General features: G+C 47.4%; 1 protein-coding gene across 1 annotated transcript in view; it reads left to right on the top strand.

Moving 5' to 3' along the window:
* lrig1 (leucine-rich repeats and immunoglobulin-like domains 1) overlaps positions 1-16,204 on the top strand; it is a 33,947-nt gene extending 17,743 nt beyond the window's left edge. Inside the window, exons 4-18 of the mRNA XM_033625514.2 lie at positions 1,368-1,505; positions 1,844-1,987; positions 3,055-3,198; positions 3,651-3,794; positions 5,579-5,722; positions 7,942-8,022; positions 9,867-9,938; positions 10,449-10,520; positions 10,696-10,859; positions 11,237-11,590; positions 12,313-12,594; positions 14,176-14,610; positions 14,796-14,930; positions 15,070-15,357; positions 15,920-16,204. Coding sequence (XP_033481405.2) covers positions 1,368-1,505; positions 1,844-1,987; positions 3,055-3,198; positions 3,651-3,794; positions 5,579-5,722; positions 7,942-8,022; positions 9,867-9,938; positions 10,449-10,520; positions 10,696-10,859; positions 11,237-11,590; positions 12,313-12,594; positions 14,176-14,610; positions 14,796-14,930; positions 15,070-15,357; positions 15,920-16,122 — 2,800 coding nt within the window. The 3' untranslated portion in view covers positions 16,123-16,204. The remainder of the gene's footprint in view (positions 1-1,367; positions 1,506-1,843; positions 1,988-3,054; positions 3,199-3,650; positions 3,795-5,578; positions 5,723-7,941; positions 8,023-9,866; positions 9,939-10,448; positions 10,521-10,695; positions 10,860-11,236; positions 11,591-12,312; positions 12,595-14,175; positions 14,611-14,795; positions 14,931-15,069; positions 15,358-15,919) is intronic.
* The last annotated feature ends 425 nt before the right edge of the window (positions 16,205-16,629 follow it).

The raw sequence follows: 16,629 nt of genomic DNA, 5'->3' as shown, positions 1-16,629 counted from the left end.
ATGGCTCATCTTTAACCATTTCTGCCACTGTTTATTCAGGTGGGCCGCTGTGGTGTGACCCCTCCTCCTCTCAGACACCAATAAATGTGTGTGTGTGTGTGTGTGTGTGTGTGTGCGCGCGTGCGTGTGTGTGTATGTGTGTGTGCCTGCCTCTGTATGTGTGTGTCCATCTGCTGGCTGAAGGCTAGAAAGGAAGCAGAAAGGAGGGACTGACCTTGTTTTGACGAGTTTGACTGGTGGAACACCTGCTCTCTCTCTCTGGCTCTTTCTGTCAAACACACGCGCACACACACACACGCACGCACACACACACAAAAGTTAAGCAGTCAGAATAATAATCCTGGGCTTTAAAACTATTAATGGTAACTTTTATCAAAATAACTTTGTGTCATATTTGCTGAAACTGTCTCCTCTTCCTTCTGCCTCTAATGGCATTCGCTAGAATTGACGCAGCACCAAAAAACAACCAATCAGAGCCAAGGAGTCTGTTATGCAACTGTCAATCATGTTAATTACAGCTTGTAAACTGTGGTCAAATTATCAAGCTAGGCAGCGCTGATCAAATGTGAGTCAAGATTTTGTTACTGCATTGCGTGTCTCACATAAATGTTTTCAGAAACATATTTCAGTGTACTGTTTAGCTGTGAGGTGAGAGCGTTTATGACCTGGTGTAGCAAGTTGGATGTGTGTTCTGCATAATGTATAAATTTGTGTATATTTGCAGTAGATTAGAGCAGTGTTTGGGTTGCTTGTGTGCCCTGTGGCTAGGGATGGGCACCAAAACCGGGTACTAAATGGGCCCCTGGGCCAAATTATTAAAGGCCGTAGTACTGATTCGCTCCGGCTCTGTTCTCAGTTTAAGTTTTGCTTCTCTGTTATCTAGATTCTAGTCAGTAGTTCCCACTCCTTTGTCCTTGGGCCAGAACTTCTTGAGAATCACACAGCTATCTCTCCATTCCATCACACACTGAAGTACTCTGAAACCCCCCTTCAAGTGGCTCTGGTTGATCACCCGAGCCCCATCTATCTAATAGATTTTGTGTCTAAGCACTGCAGAGAAGAACAGGTGTCCTTGGAATTGTTTAAAGAAGGCCAGCCTCTGTTGGGAAGCTCTTAAAGTACACATTTGGTGGATGAAGACCACTTTGTTCTGTGTACTCTGCTCTCTTTGTGCCTGAGAGTGGGTTTAGGAAAGGGTGAGGGATTTGGAGTGTCTTCCTTGGGTGATGGGAGAAGGACACCAACGTTGAGCAGGGTGATATATTTCAAGGAGGTGACATGGACACTTTGTAGGGTAGAGCTGTAGGTCTGTGAGTAGGATTTTCAGCCACACCTAATGCCTTTTTGTATGTGTCTTAATTTTCCAGACATCATAATAAGATCCGCACTGTAGACGGCAGGCGTACCAGAGAGCTGGCTTCTGTGGAAACCCTGGACCTGAGCAACAATGACATCACCGAGCTTCGAGGGCACTGCTTTCCTGCAGGCCTCCAAATCAGAGACCTGTAAGTACAATCTCTGTGGCACACAGCACACCAATGTTAAAAATGTAGGGAATAAAATAGAATAAAATAAGATGAAACTTTAGTATTCCCTATGGGGAAATAAGTTTTTACAGCAGTCAGTATTGGTAGACAAATAAAATAAAACCTACAAAATCCCTGACATTTGAATCTAAAGTTGCATAGCCTGTTTTAATGAAAGCATATGGGGGAAAATTGATTACAGCATACAAGAAGTATGTAAAATAACTCGTGTCAGACAAAAGCAAGGCCCTTCATAAACACATGTTTGAGGTTTGTTACAAATCTCTTACGTCCACATGTGCTGTTTCTGCATTCAGGTACCTGAGCAACAACAAGATCAGCACGTTGGAGCTTGGAGCTCTGGACCACCTGGGCTCTACTTTACAGGTCCTGAGACTGAGCCGAAACCGCATCAGCCAGATCCCCGTGAGAGCCTTCCAGCTCCCGAGGCTCACCCAGCTGTGAGTACCACTGGATTCCATCAGTTTAACAGCACAGTTAGTGTGATGACAAGGTTGTGTTTTGATCTGTCAGAGAGGTTCGACCTGCAAAAACAATATATTTTTAACATTTAGGCTGAAAATGAATGAGTTTCCCAGTTGTAGCCTTTGGAGGCGTTACAGAATTGAAAAGTATTAAGAGTTTAAATGAGGTCTGTAGCGTCTGTTGATCAAGCGCTGTGCGTCAAACATTTGAAACGCTATTAGTGTGAGCTATTCCTCAAGGGGCGGATAAGGTCTGACTAGGTAAACACCAGAGCCATATTATCGGTGATTTATTGCCTTCTTCCATATCCCCAAAGTGGTTAGTTCATTCCCCTCACCGTGCTCCATTATCTTCGTCAAACCTCCCTCCAGCACAACAGTGAGGTCGGACCTATTTGTAGCTCAATGCCTCCATTCTAGAGAATGAAGGGACTCACGTAATGGGAGTCTTGCCCCACTGTGGCTCCAGTAGTTCCCCAGGTGCCTTTTGTTGGACAGGTGGCCCCACTGACACTGTATCTAAACGTTGTAGTGGTGATGCACATCAGACACAAAAGAACCTCTGTGGATTTTTATCTTTTCCAACCTGAGGGCTTCTACACACACACATACAAAATGTACAAATTCCCTGTTGCGTGCAGAGACGTCTCAGGCCTCATATGCAAAATAAAAAACATTGTGATGTGTTAAAATGTTATACCTACATATAGTATCACTATAATTTCACAGGGTCACAACCTGACCCTTGTTTGTAAGCTAAAGCCTGTGGGTATACGGCGCTGGCCTCATGCCACAGATGGAAAGGACACCACTGAGGAATGCCTGTTAAGCTGGGGGTTTGTTAACTTCAGAATGCTCTAACTGAAGCGTGCTGGCAACAGGATTCTTTGGTTTTGCCTTCAGTGTGATGGATGCTGTGGTTTTCCTGCTTTGAAATGTGGGGAACATTTTGACAGAGTTTACAAAGTATGGTTAAGTGCCTCACTGATTTTCCTCCCATCATCAGTCGCTGCATTTGTTTTGTCTGTCTGTCCACCCTGCAGTGAGCTGAACAGGAACCGTATTCGTCAGGTGGAGGGTCTGACCTTCCAGGGTCTGTCCAGCTTGGAGGTACTCAAGCTGCAAAGAAACAGCATCAGCAAGCTGACTGACGGGGCCTTCTGGGACCTGGCCAAGATGAAAGTTCTGTAAGTTAACAAACTCAGAAAGCATCAGTGAATTACATAATAATACATTTACATAAAATTGATAGAATAGATATTTTCCAAGTCGTATACACCCTGCATCAGAATCATAAAAGTATGGGTGCAGCACATAGCCTGGAACAACCTTTTTGCACCACTTACTGACTATTACTGGAATACCCACCTACCAAACCGTATAAGAATAAAATATTTTTGTCTTTACTGGAACTTTCGCACTAACTGAGCTGCAATTTTGACACATTACTTTAATTACACACAAAATAACACAGTAATGATCACAAATTGCGTTGCAATTTCTCAGAAACGCTGCAGCAAATTTAGTCATTTCAGGGCGTAATAATTACCACCAAACTCCTGACATCCTGTTGCGTGTAAACCATTGTGTTCAAGATCCTTAAATTCCTACTTCCTGATAATACGTGTTTTTCTTGCAGTCACTTGGACTACAACAGCCTGACAGAGGTGAACAGCGGCTCCCTGTACGGCCTTACGTCCCTTCAGCAGTTATTCCTCAGTAACAACTCTATAGCCCGCATCAACCCTGACGGATGGAAGTTCTGCCAGAAGCTAAGGGAACTGTGAGTACTGGCATTTAAATTAGCACGAGCAGTCAAACTCTTGTACCATATGTCTTTGGTACACAGTGGTTAAAGTTCCTAAACGTGGGATGACAACCGCAGTGGAAGAGAGTTAGAGTCAACAAGGAAAATAAGTTCCACATAGTTCAATTAAAAAGAAGCTGTATCTTTAAAATGTCTTCTGTCTTTCTCTGGGGATGTAAACCACTTGTCCTGTAGCCTGAGAATTCAACACTCCCCACCCCCAACCATATCATCCATCTACCTTCCCCAGGGTTAATTGACATTGTGCTTTAACACTCAATACGCTATGCTATTCTCAGAATAAGCCTGTTTATCCCATAATTAGAGCTGGGCTCAACAGCACTCAAGCCCTTTGACAAGAGGTTTTGTACTCAGCTCTGAAGCGCAGGGGTTTGGCAAACCGGCGTGTAATCCTCTACCGGTTGTGTTGTGGTAATTACACTAAAGGATCGCCTTCGCAGCCTTTGTCTACCGAGTGAGGAGTTATTATCCGAGAGTCCTTCCTGTTCTGTTGACATGACAGTCATATTGCTGCTGTAAAGTGCTTTGCTCAGCTGAGGCGTTGCTAACTGCGAGGTGGCCTGGGGTATCTGTGGCGCGGCTGGCGCCTATGTTTGTTTATGAGTAACAGTCAGATGGGATAAAGAGGTAGATGGTGTTCATGTTAAGTTTGCTTTGCGTATGTCAATGCCGTTTCCCGTGCGCACGTCTACAAATGACAAATTGCTCCCAGCGCCATCCTTGAATCAACCTCCTGGCGCTGCAGCAGTCAGCAGTAATATGATTTTTATTATCTAGAGTTATGATAACCCCTGTGACTGATAGAAGAGAGTGACTCGTCTTTATGAGGAGCCCGTTATTGCATTCCCAATGGGCCAGGCTGAGCTGGTCATCACGGGGAATCTCTGCACACATGACTGGTCAAGCAAACCTGAGGCCTGGCTGCAGAGACAGACAGCGAGGGCCACAGCGAGGGCAATGAAATGCACAATACTGCCATTGACTGCTATTTGAAAGATACCATTATGGGATTTATTGTCACTTATAATAGGATTAATTAAGAGGTATTATATGTAAACTATGAAAAACATTCTTAAAAGAAGTTTTAAGTCTTCATTTTCACTTGTTTCTCGTGTAAATCAATATACAAAATTTTCTTTAAGTCAGGTGTCGTCTTGTTTTTAGCATAATATTCTTTCTTTCCAAATTCCTAATACAAGTAAAAGTGCTTGGAAATCCATGTACTACTCTTATCCAATTTGGATTTCCTCCAGCCTTGTAAAAAAAAAAAACAGATCTGAAGGCCAGATATGAAAATAAGTAACATTTTCAGTGCTGCAGTACACATGAGTGACAGCGTGTCCCCCTGGGGTTTACCACATGCTCAAGTAGGCTTATAAATGGAGGTTGTAGACATGTAAAGTTCCGACCAAGAATTTCTTTTCTTCCCCGTCAAACGGTTAGGACCACAGCTGAGCTCTAAGGTCTGCTAAGCCCATTCTCTGTTAACATCTTGTGGTGAGGAAAAAGGCACAATGGAAAAACGCATCACAGAGTGGCAAATAGACATTGAATCAGCCATGAAATTTAAGTATAATGATGTCGCGAGCTGCCTCAGCGTTCTGCCAACCTGTCATCTCTTTCCAGACCTCACACAGAACATTTCTCCCTTCCCCTTTTTTTCCCCTCTCTCTTTCCCTCCATCTCTGTCTGCCTCTGTCCTCTCCACTGTCTGTCTCACACTCTGTATTCCTCTCCAGGAATCTGTCGTATAACAACTTGACTCGTCTGGATGAGGGCAGTCTAGCTGTGCTGGGGGATCTCCACACTCTCCGTCTGGGCCACAACTCTATCAGCCACATCACCGAGGGAGCCTTCAGAGGCCTCAAGGCCGTACGCATCCTGTAAGTACTACTCAATCCCCCCCCCCCCCGCCACCATTACGAAGCCCCCTAACAACCCACTTATTACGGTTATACCCCTGCTGACGATAAGGCTAAGATGTGCCACTTGGGAGCAGTGAAAGCTGAGATGTTTAATATTGGTTTCGCCTCTGGGATATTTGATATTTAGGTTACGTAGTCGCTTCATTTGACTTCAGCAAAGCAGGAGTTGTTTATTTTTCAAGACGGGTTTGATCTCATTTGCATTCATGGGTTGTTTGTACTTAAAAGAGGTGTTCGTGCATCGCTATTGTCTCGGTTTCTGTGGCAACTCTTTATTTTCCTGTGTCTTTCCCCACTTTGTTCACTTTGTCTGGTTTTGTTTTGGGGTTTTTGTTTTCTCTTGAACAAACTTGGATCTAAAACTGTTCCATGTCGCTCACCTCCCTCGAGATCCTTCCCCTCTCTCATGAATAAAGACAGAGGTTTCTTTTCCCGCCGCTCCACCTTTTGCACAAAAAGCCCAAACAGGCCGAAAGGAAGAAAAGGAGGGAATGAAAGGGAGAAAGTCAGGGGATAAATCCAGGAGAAAGACTTTGGGGGTCTTGGTTCCTTACCAAGGTCCTCTTGGCTGTGCCTCTTCCTAGTGAGAGAGCCAGAGAGGGGAGTTGTGCCAGAGCTCGCTAGACAAGCTCTCTCTCACAGCGGGGTGACAAGCCAAGGCACACAAGGCCTCTCTCTGCTGGCACACTGGGTGCTAGATAACTAGCTACAGAGGGAAATAGAGGGTGGGATAGGGAGCTGAGCTTGTGACTGCCACATCTAAGGCCTTTTCGCATGTTTTCATTTCTTGTCTTGATTTGCTGACTTTATTTCTTTTGGCTTTACCATTTTTTAAAGCACACTTAATGCCCATTTCTTCCCCTCTGTTATCCTAAGTGTATTCTATCATCACTACATGTAATCGTCCAATACACACACTTGTCTCTGTCCAGATTTTTGCATGATCTCTCCTCTTGTATCACTCTTGCGCTCTGTGTCTTTGAGGCAGGCCTAATCTAATCAGTGGAGGGGAGGACAGGCATAGGCAGGGTCCTGAAAAGGAGCTGGGGGAGCTTTAATTGGGCCTGCGCTGCTGGTCATGCTGGCATGGGGCTGGAGCCTGGATCGGGGTGTGAAAGCTCCAAACAAGCCAGTCTGCCCTCTAATTCGGCCACGGGGGTCGTTGGCTCATCGGGCCCCCCCCTTCTCCATGCCCGGTCTCTCTGCTCTACAGCCCCCACCACTGGCCTTGCTTTAACAAGGCAATGGCCATTCACATGCAGCCAGCCAGAAAAAGTAGGAAATTGGCAGCCCCTGTCCAGTCCAACTAAGACAGCGGCCAATGGAGTCTGAAAAGAACCAGAGGGGGATAAGGGATGCTTGGAAAGCAGAGGGAGGAGGAGTGGAGGGTGCTATTGTGGAGATGTTGGGAGGGTGTGGCTGACCATCAACCTCAAAGGCCTTTCTCAAGTTTGAAAGAAAGTATTTTTATGGTTCAGAGGAGTCCTCCGACTCTGTTGTTTTTCTTTTTGATTACCATGCGGAAACGTGGAGCGGTGGCTCCTCTGCAGCTGTGGCCTCGCCTGCAAAGGTAGTTCTTTAGACCCTGTGAAGGGAAATGAGGTGCATTCAACAAGTGTTTGGAAACCCCCAAACACTCTAAAAGAAGCCCTTTTCTTCTCCTCTCTTTTCATTGAACCCATTTTGTCTTTGCCTGGCCATGGCTCCTAACCTTATTAAGGCTCTCGGCTTCAGCTTTGGCTGTGCCATACCTGCCGCCATCGGACAAACGGACCCAACTGTTTGGCCTCTTGCAAAGGCATTGTGTTCCCGCCAATCTCTCCATGCCGTCATGAATTATACATGCGTTTCCCCGTGCAGATTTCTGCTTCAGCACACCAACACACATGTACACATACTCGCATGCACACTCCTTCTCCACCCCTCTAAGGAAAGAATGCGCTTGGTTGGCAGAGCAGAGCGGCAGAGGGGCTCTTAAGGCCAGGTGCAGAGGGGGGAGGATGATGTGTGTAGGGAGCAAGGGAGGGAGGGAGTGTGGGCAAAAGGGTAACCCATGACTTCCAGACCAGCTTCTGCCAGGGCTGTGAAACGCTTCAGCGCTGGCAGACCCTGTCCTTGTTCTCCTCCCTCCCTCTTTCCATCTCTCTTATCCCCCACTTTTCTCTCATTCTCCACAGGGAGCTGGACCATAATGACATCTCGGGCACAATAGAGGACACCAACGGGGCCTTTTCTGGATTGGACAGCCTCAACAAGCTGTGAGTGTCTCCCCTCGTTCTTTCTTTTAATTCCCTCCACCTCTCCTCTTCTATCAACCCCTCCTTTTCATCTCTCTGTCCCGAACCTGCCACTGATTCTGGGATTCTCTCTGCTGATCTACAGAAACAGAGAAACAGAAGTGAGCTTTCTCATTTATTAATCCAAAAGTTTCCCTTCAAATCCCAACTCACCCTTCATGGCCAACTAAGTTTAGCTAGTTCAATTTAAGGCCACAGAGTTTGAGTTATCCGTCCCCTCAGGATCCCACACTTCACTTGGTAGGGAAGTGTTCGCACCGAGCAACTTATAGGGCCTCTCTTCTATTTTTTTTTACAAGACATGTTCATGAAACATCAGAGGCAATTTTATACTCCTTTCATCCTGTGGAGGCTCAGGCCAGTTTTTCTCCAGTTCAATCTGGCTTTCATCTCAGGATTGTTCTGTAGCGTTATGGCCAAATTGGGTTCTCTTTGCTGCTAATGGTTCAAGAAGGAGATAGAGTGAATCATTGTTTTATTTATCTTTTTTTTTCGTGGTTACTCATCAGTGTTTTCATCAAGGCAGCTAGTAAAAAGTTCAATGTTGAAAGTTGGCAAGATGAGAAATTAGAGTGGACAAGGAGTTCCTGGCACTGAGCGGCAATCATCAGCCCGCAGGATGAAAAGATGATGTCCAGCCAAGATGGTTCCCAGTGTGAGCACCGCTGAAAGAGAAAGAACGGGAGAAAGAGAGGGAGAAAGGGGCTTTTCTGTGAGCTGGCAGGGGTTCGCTCCCCAATAGGCTTACTTCTATTTCTCCTCCATGCCTCCGCTTCTCTCGTCCCCTCTTTCCCAGTCCCTGTTGTTAGGAACTGAGAGAGGGTAAAATTGAGGGCTGCATTCAGTCATCAACATCAAACGCCTTGCACGCCCCGCCCTCTGACCCTGCCCCTTTTGTCACGGCGTTGGCGGAAGCGGCCCGCTGCATCCCAACGCTGGCAAAGTGAGCCATGGGAAAAAGAGATGCAGAAAAGAGAAAGAAGGGGTGAGAGACATCAAAGTGTACACCACACACACTGGGTTTCCTTAAAGTAGCTTGTGAAAGCCGCCACATGGGAGGGAAGTGGGTCTTACAGATCAAACCCGGAAAAAAATGACGAGCAGATCTTACATTTTATTTGTTTTGATTGCCAAATCTAATTTCTTTAAGATAAAAGTTGCAAAGCGGCACTCTTATCGTCCCAGTGACAAGACAGCGGCTTGTTTGTGTACATGTGGATGAGTTCAAACACCGGGGTCTTCATTGAGAACCAGCCAGCCGTGTCTCCTCTTCCTGTGAAGTGAAGGCTACAACAGGAGAGGAGCGAGGGAGGGGAGGTGGCAGTGGGGAGAGGGTGGAAGAGGAGATTAGGACCCCAAATCAGAGGGAACAGCAACTCACTTCTCGGCTCAAACCAGGCTTGACAGGCACAGACACACACTGACATGGTTAAACCTATGTTCTTACAAGCTCTTTAAGGGGAAAAGGGCCACCACTCACACACACATAAACACACGGCCCTACCTGGTCATTGCTATTGAATTCTAATAAAGATAAAAGTGGTCTTTGAAGAGCAGCCCCCCCCCCCCATCCCCACACTCCAACCCAATCCAATCTCCCTCACCCTTCCTCCTGGCTAATCTCCACACAGTTCAGATTTCCAATACCTCAGTCCCCCCTCGCTCTTATCAGATTCAGCCTTGCTAATTGTGCTTTCTCTCCCTCTCTTGCTCTCCCTTTTCACTTCCCCCTTTCTCACCCCCTTTATCCCTCTCTCCCCTCTCTCTCTTCATCTATCGACACCCTTCATGTTTGGAAACGGCAGGACTCTGTTTGGAAACAAGATCAAGTCGGTCGCCAAGAAAGCCTTCTCTGGCCTGGAGACCCTGGAACACCTGTGAGTATCCCACAATGCTTGGCTGCCCCTCCTCCTCCCAGCCAGTGAGAGAGAGAGAGAGAGAGAGAGAGAAAGAGAGAGTAAGGAAGAGAGGGTGGAGTGTAGGGTGAGTGGGGGGGATTGCCAAAAGTAGCTGGCAGAGAGCAGGCTGCTAGCAATTTAATAGCGTCTTTGTAAAAGGAGAAGACAGAGGCTTTTGCGAGCGCCCAGCTGCTTCTCTCTCGTTAGCCTAGCACAATCTCAACTTTGGCCTTTTTTTCCTGCCTCTGCGCAGGAACAAAGTTATTGAGCATATGGCCAACTCCGCAGAAGAAATGGAATTCCTATAAGCTCTTTCACAGGCGTTTGTCAAATGAGGGCAGGCAGGGAGGGAAAAGCTGGCTCGTATCCTAAGACATACAGACCTTAATATTTCCACCTTGGTTAGAAGTCAGATCCTTGTTAATGAAAGTATGTGTATGGCTGTAATGTGAAAACAGTTGATGAGACAATGTGTAAATGTCCCAACAGGAACTTGGGAGAGAATGCTATTCGTTCCATCCAGCCCGATGCCTTCAGTAAAATGAAGAACCTCAAAACCCTGTAAGTTACATTAATGCATTCACACATTATTTATATGCACAGCTCTACACAGCCTCAAATGGGACTGACACTCGCTCCCTCTGTGATTTTGGCACCTGCACACACTATCAGAAACACATATTCAGGTGCAATAGATGTGACATGTACCACATGTACTCACTCCTCTCCTCTACAGTCTCATTCAGAGTGACAGCTTCCTGTGTGACTGCCAGCTCCACTGGCTGCCCGACTGGTTGGTGGCACGTGGTCTGCAGGCCAGTGTCAATGCCACCTGCGCCCACCCGGAGAGCCTGAAGGGCACTAGCATCTTCCAGGCTCCGTCCAACAGCTTTGTGTGCGGTGAGTTATGAGTGTGCGTAATTTGTGTTTATGTGGGCGGGTGTGTTGTGCAAGAGGCGTTCAAGACACAGACGAACAGCTTGGCGCTCTTCTGTTATTTACATAGTTGCACATATTTGTTTGTGTGGTGTATTTGTTTAGCTTTGCATTTGAACTCTGACATGCTAATGGCTTTGTACGTGTGTTTTATTTACCTCTTTCACATCCATTTATGCATAGCAAGCAGACACCTACTGGGAGACATTTGTGATGTTTGATGTTGGACTGTGATTTATGCGTCCAGCTCACTTTGTCTTTTCTTTTTATCTCGTCCCTCCAATAACTGTCCTCGCTCTGGGCTCCTTTTCTTACTGTCTTTCTTCCCTCTCCACTTTCAGATGACCTTCCAAAGCCCCAAATCACCGTGCAGCCGGAAACCTCAGTGACGGTCCTCGGTAGTGATGTGCGTCTCACATGTACAGCAGCGAGCAGCAGCTCCTCCCCCATGACCTTTGCATGGCGTAAGGACCAGGAGCTGCTTCGCCACGCTGAGACAGAGAACTACGCCCACGTGCGCGCTGACAACCAAGGCACAACACCTGAAGCGCCAGGCGCAGGCGGAGGTGTGATGGAGTACACTACCATCCTGCACCTGCGGCATGTCACCTTTGCACACGAGGGCCGTTATCAGTGCATCATCACCAACCACTTTGGCTCCACCTACTCCAGCAAGGCCCGTCTTATTGTTAATGGTAGGTTGTTTTTGTGTTTGGCTGACTATATTGGGATTATAGAGGAATATCAGAGGTCCAGTGTCAATACAAGATAAAGAGAATAACACACTCCATATATCTGATGTGTATGTGATTACATCATCTCCACCAAATCCAATGCCTGTTTATGTTCCACTTATCTGAGTATCAATTGTCCCGTTTTTCAGAGGAGCGATTGAGATTAGTGGCCACGCTGAGTTCTCCTCTTTCACTTAAATAAAGTCTTCTCTCTCTTGCTCGGCCTCCATCTCTCCCAGGATGGTATTCGGAACAAATTGATTTATCTGCATGTCAGCACTAACAGGGGCCATCTCCTCTGCACTCTGTCACTCTGCTTTTCCTGCGAGTGGAGAGTATTTATCTTGAGTTTGGTTCCCTGCCCAACTCTGCGTCAGACCACCGCCGCTTCTTTCCTTTGTAGTGTAACTGCAGAATTTGTGTCCGTTGTTTTGACGTGCACATGCATGTAACAGTTGCCTAAAGAGGTTAGAGTCGCGGGCTTGTGCCTGGAAGATCACTGGTTTGAATGCCAGCACCAGCTGTGAGAGCGTGGGTAGAGTTGAGTGTGTAATGCTCTCCAATCCTGAGCATCTGCCGTCGAGGCTCTTAGCAGGATCAGCGTGCAGGTGTGAAAGTGTGGAACTGGATCTTTAGAAATACATAAAGGTTAAAGATGTAAATGCTGTCTCCTCTGTCCACAGTTCTCCCATCCTTTGTGAAGACTCCCAGGGACAGCACCATCAGGACGGGCCACACAGCGAGGCTGGAGTGCGCCGCTGAGGGGCACCCAGCACCACAGATTGCCTGGCAGAAGGACGGAGGCACGGATTTCCCCGCTGCCCGGGAGCGCCGAATGCACGTCATGCCTGATGACGATGTGTTCTTCATCATGGACGTCAAGCCGGAGGACATGGGCGTGTACAGCTGCACTGCCAAAAACACAGCGGGCACCGTCTCTGCCAACGCCACCCTCACCGTGCTGGGTAAGAGCCGTGTAACTCTACAATGATTCTTCCTTTTTAGTTTAGCTGAGCTAATATCGGCTCATACTTGACTTGTGTAACCCAGTGTTGATAATTTTCCCACATCCCCAAGAACGAGCTCTTGTAAATAGCTTGGCACTCAGTTGGGAATTGGTCAGTCCGAGGCCGCAGAATGAAAGGCTTTATATTTTTCTTTTCTCGGCAGCTGTGGCCGTGCTGCAGGTCAATGGCCAAAGGTCACAGTTGGGGGTCAAAGGGGGGATGGTGGGGAAGCAAGAGGGACTCACAGAGGGGTGTTTGTTAAGCATTCCCACCCCCCCTTCTCCTCGCTCGGTGGGAGGGACAGTCATGGCTGCTTCACTGCAGGCCTCAGTGCTCCCAGTTTATTGGCTGTTTTACACTGTTAAATCAAACAAACCGGAGCTGCTCTCCCATAACCATCTCAGGACATAGATCATCTTTGTCCTTTGTCTTTGAGCTGAGCAAAGCAGTCCCTTGTTGAACAGAGCTAAAAAAAAAAAAAGAAGTGTTGGGGGATTTCTTTGCGAACACATAATGGTTACAAGCCTGAAATTTCCCCTAAAGAGCTCAGAAGCAACAGTTTCTATATTTAACACGGTCAGACTGGTAGAGGTGGTATTGTAGCGACACATTTGCATGTTGTGCGACTCGTTAGAGACTTGTTAGAATTCACAGCAGCTCAAGCTGAGCGCTAATCCACTCAACAATGTAAAATATTGAAGCAAGCAACCATGCCTCTCGGCTGAATCTGTGATGTTTGGGTTTGAGAGATGGAGGGTAAGGAGAGGGGGGGGTGGCTGCAGTCGAGGGGCCCCTGTCTGGAAAAGAGTGGCGGGGGAGAAAAATGGGAGCCAAAGAAGAGCTGGAATGGTGGAGTCAGGAGTGTGTGGGGGAAGGTAGGCAAGTACGTTTGTAGAGAAAAGAAAGAGGGGGAGGGTGGTAGAGGGAGAGAGAGAGAGAGAGAGGGGGATTGATGGAGATGGAGAAAGTATTGATAGAAGAGAGAGGCGACTGAAGTGGGTTAAGTGAGATCTCTTAATCTGTGTATGTCCCACTGTGAGGGGAAGTGCTCAGTCTGAGAGGAGAGGCATACCTTAACACACACACACACACACACACACACATTCAGTCCAGTGTGCTCCATTCAGCAGAATGTGAAGCTGCCAGGGAAACACTGAAAACATTGTTCTGGAGAGGATCTTGTCCCGAGAGAGATCTTGTTTGTGTGCTGTAATTAAAATGTATGATGGAGTAAACTGATTTCAGAATCTGTCAGCATTACAGATAATGACCTCAGATGTATGACTGGGATTGTTAGATGAGGCTGTCGTCATGAGATAAGCTTTCAGTGGTCGGATATCCAAGTCAGAACATCACACTTTGTGCTCAGTGTCTCCAGCTGACTCACCAGCCTGTAATCAATACTGTGAACAAGCAGAAACCTGAGAGCAGAAACTTTGATGCCACAGAACAACAATAGAACAACAGAAATCTCTGACCTCAGGAACTCTGGAGTGGCCAAACTTTTGATGAGAAATGTACCTCTCCTCTCCTCCACAGAAACACCCCATCTCGCCCAGGACTTGGAGGACCGCAGCGTGGTGGTCGGCGACACAGTGGCCCTGCAGTGTAAGGCACTGGGCAGTCCTCCACCCCGCATCACCTGGCTGCGAAATGACCAGCCGCTGCGCCCCTCCGACAGACACCACTTCACCCCGGGGAACCAGCTGCTGGTTATCGGCTCTGCCTCGCTGGAAGACGCCGGCCGCTACACCTGCCTCATGTCCAACACCCTGGGCACGGAGCGCGCTCACAGCCAGCTGGTGGTGACTCGGCGACGCAGCGCCTGCACACCCCCAGCGGGGCCGAGCACGGTCACTATAGGGATCATAGTCATCGCTGTGGTGACGAGTATTGTGGTGACGTCGCTGGTGTGGGTGTGCATCATCTACCAGACCAGGAAGAAGAGCGAGGAGTGCAGTGTCACTAATACAGGTGAACTTTGATCTATTCTGTCGATGTTATCATATCAAAATGTGACTGGATGCAGTAGGACGTCCTGGTGTTTTACTGCATTTGAAATACTTTGTATTGGAACGCACTGATTGCTTCATCTCTAGTGTCGCAGTAGCCACAGCCCTGGTTGTAATGTCTTGTGTTTGCTCTTTCATTTCTCTCAGATGAGACGATAGTTCCTCCAGACGTACCCAGCTACCTCTCCTCCCAGGGCACGCTGTCAGAGCGGCAGGATGTATGTATCCGCGTGGAGGCCGGCGGTGGATCTCAGCCCAACGGACACATCGTAGACACCACAGGTACCTGACAGCTCAGCTGTCCAAGGCCTGCTCAGCATCAGAAATAATTCCAGCAGACACCCTAACCACAGTGTTGACATACAGTTGTTGATTTTCTGTCTCCAAATCATTTATTTTCTCTCTCCGTGCTGGCCCGCAGGTTTCGACGGTGCAGTAGTGTGTACAGATTGCATGGAGAACGGAAGCAGCTACTCCAAAGACTCTGACTACCTGACACACGGATTCGGCCACACTGGAGGGATAGAGTACCAGCAACACTCACTCCCCCCACCCCACTCTCACTGTCATCCAGGGGAGCTGCATGACGCGGGGCCACATTCAACCCCACTCTGCAACGGGACACCCAACGGAATCAGAAAGGACCTTCAAGGATCCACGTTTCCTAAAAACCACAATACGTTACAGCTGAACCAGCATGATAGAAAAGGTAACAGTGAGTTTGAATGCACTTTGAATACTTGAAAGAAATTTTGTGGCCCTCAGGACCTGCTAACAAATGCCAACAGCCTTATCCCATAGACAAAAACACTAATTCATCCAGTAAGCTTTTAAAGCCTCAAACTGTCCCTGTGTTTCTGTGTCATTAATATCAGGTGATGAGAAACTATTAGGAATTTAGGAATCCTTGTCAAGGCAAATTCCTTTGAAGGTGATTGCTGATGGATTGGCTCCTTCCAGAATCTGACAGTGTATCATAGTTGCACGCCCAGAGCCCCTCAGGATATCTCTCTGAAAACACTGTAAAAAAGCACTGAGTTCTCACTGCTGCCAAACTCCTGCAGTTGCACGTCCAGGCCTGTTCTAGGATTCAGACTCTTGAGTGAGGAGTAACACCAGTGGAATTGGCCTCCAAATACCAATTCTCACCTCCACATGTCAACGCAGCCCTGTGCATACATTCCACTGCCTCTGTATCCTAAAGCTGAATGCATATTTGTCTACATACATGCCACGTCACTGACTTTTCCTCCCTTTGCTTTGTTCATCAGTGAGCAGAGCGGGACAGACGCCGGCGTGCTCCCCGTCACAAGAGGACTCCTTCCACAAGCCAGTGAAGCTGGCCGGCGTGACGAGCCGCGGCTGTCTGGACAGTGACTGTGAGCCTGAGCTCAGGCAGACTCTGCTGTCCAATGGACACACCCTCAGAGCCTCTCAGAATGAGAGCGCCCCCCTAAGGAGAGCCAGCGACTAGCAGGCGCTCCATCCAGCCCAAAAGTGGACTCGCAGTAGCTGAGAGGACTTTTTAAAACAAAATTTTTGCACTGGGAAATAAACTGCTACCTCATAACGAGGCGATTGATCCTGAGCCTCCTGGATCTGGATCTGGACTGAACGGGAGCACCAGGAGGGTGAGAGGCAGGGGGCATCCGGAGTTTGAAGGTGGAGCTTGTGTGGGTGGCGTCCCATCTGAGCGTTATCAGCTGTACATAGTTAAAAACCTTCCTTTGGGAGGTGACCAATAAAAAATTCTAGCTCCAAAAAATGTGACTTGCATTTGAAGCATGTAAATGTAGGGAATCTTGTACAGTGTATGTATGTGCAGGGGGAAAAAAGAAATATACCTTTGGACATTTGACTGTACATAAGAGTTTTCTTATATTATATATTATATAACTTTTACAAAAGAGTATTTGAATTTATGTGCATGACAAAGAAAGGAGTGATGGTATTTTTATTTTTCTTCAAAAACAAAAACAAA

The sequence above is a fragment of the Epinephelus lanceolatus genome, chromosome 1 (genome assembly GCF_041903045.1).
Source record: "Epinephelus lanceolatus isolate andai-2023 chromosome 1, ASM4190304v1, whole genome shotgun sequence".
NCBI classification, from domain to species: domain Eukaryota; kingdom Metazoa; phylum Chordata; class Actinopteri; order Perciformes; family Serranidae; genus Epinephelus; species Epinephelus lanceolatus.
Note: the sequence above shows the minus strand (reverse complement) of the source record. Positions and strands in the feature narration are given on the sequence as shown.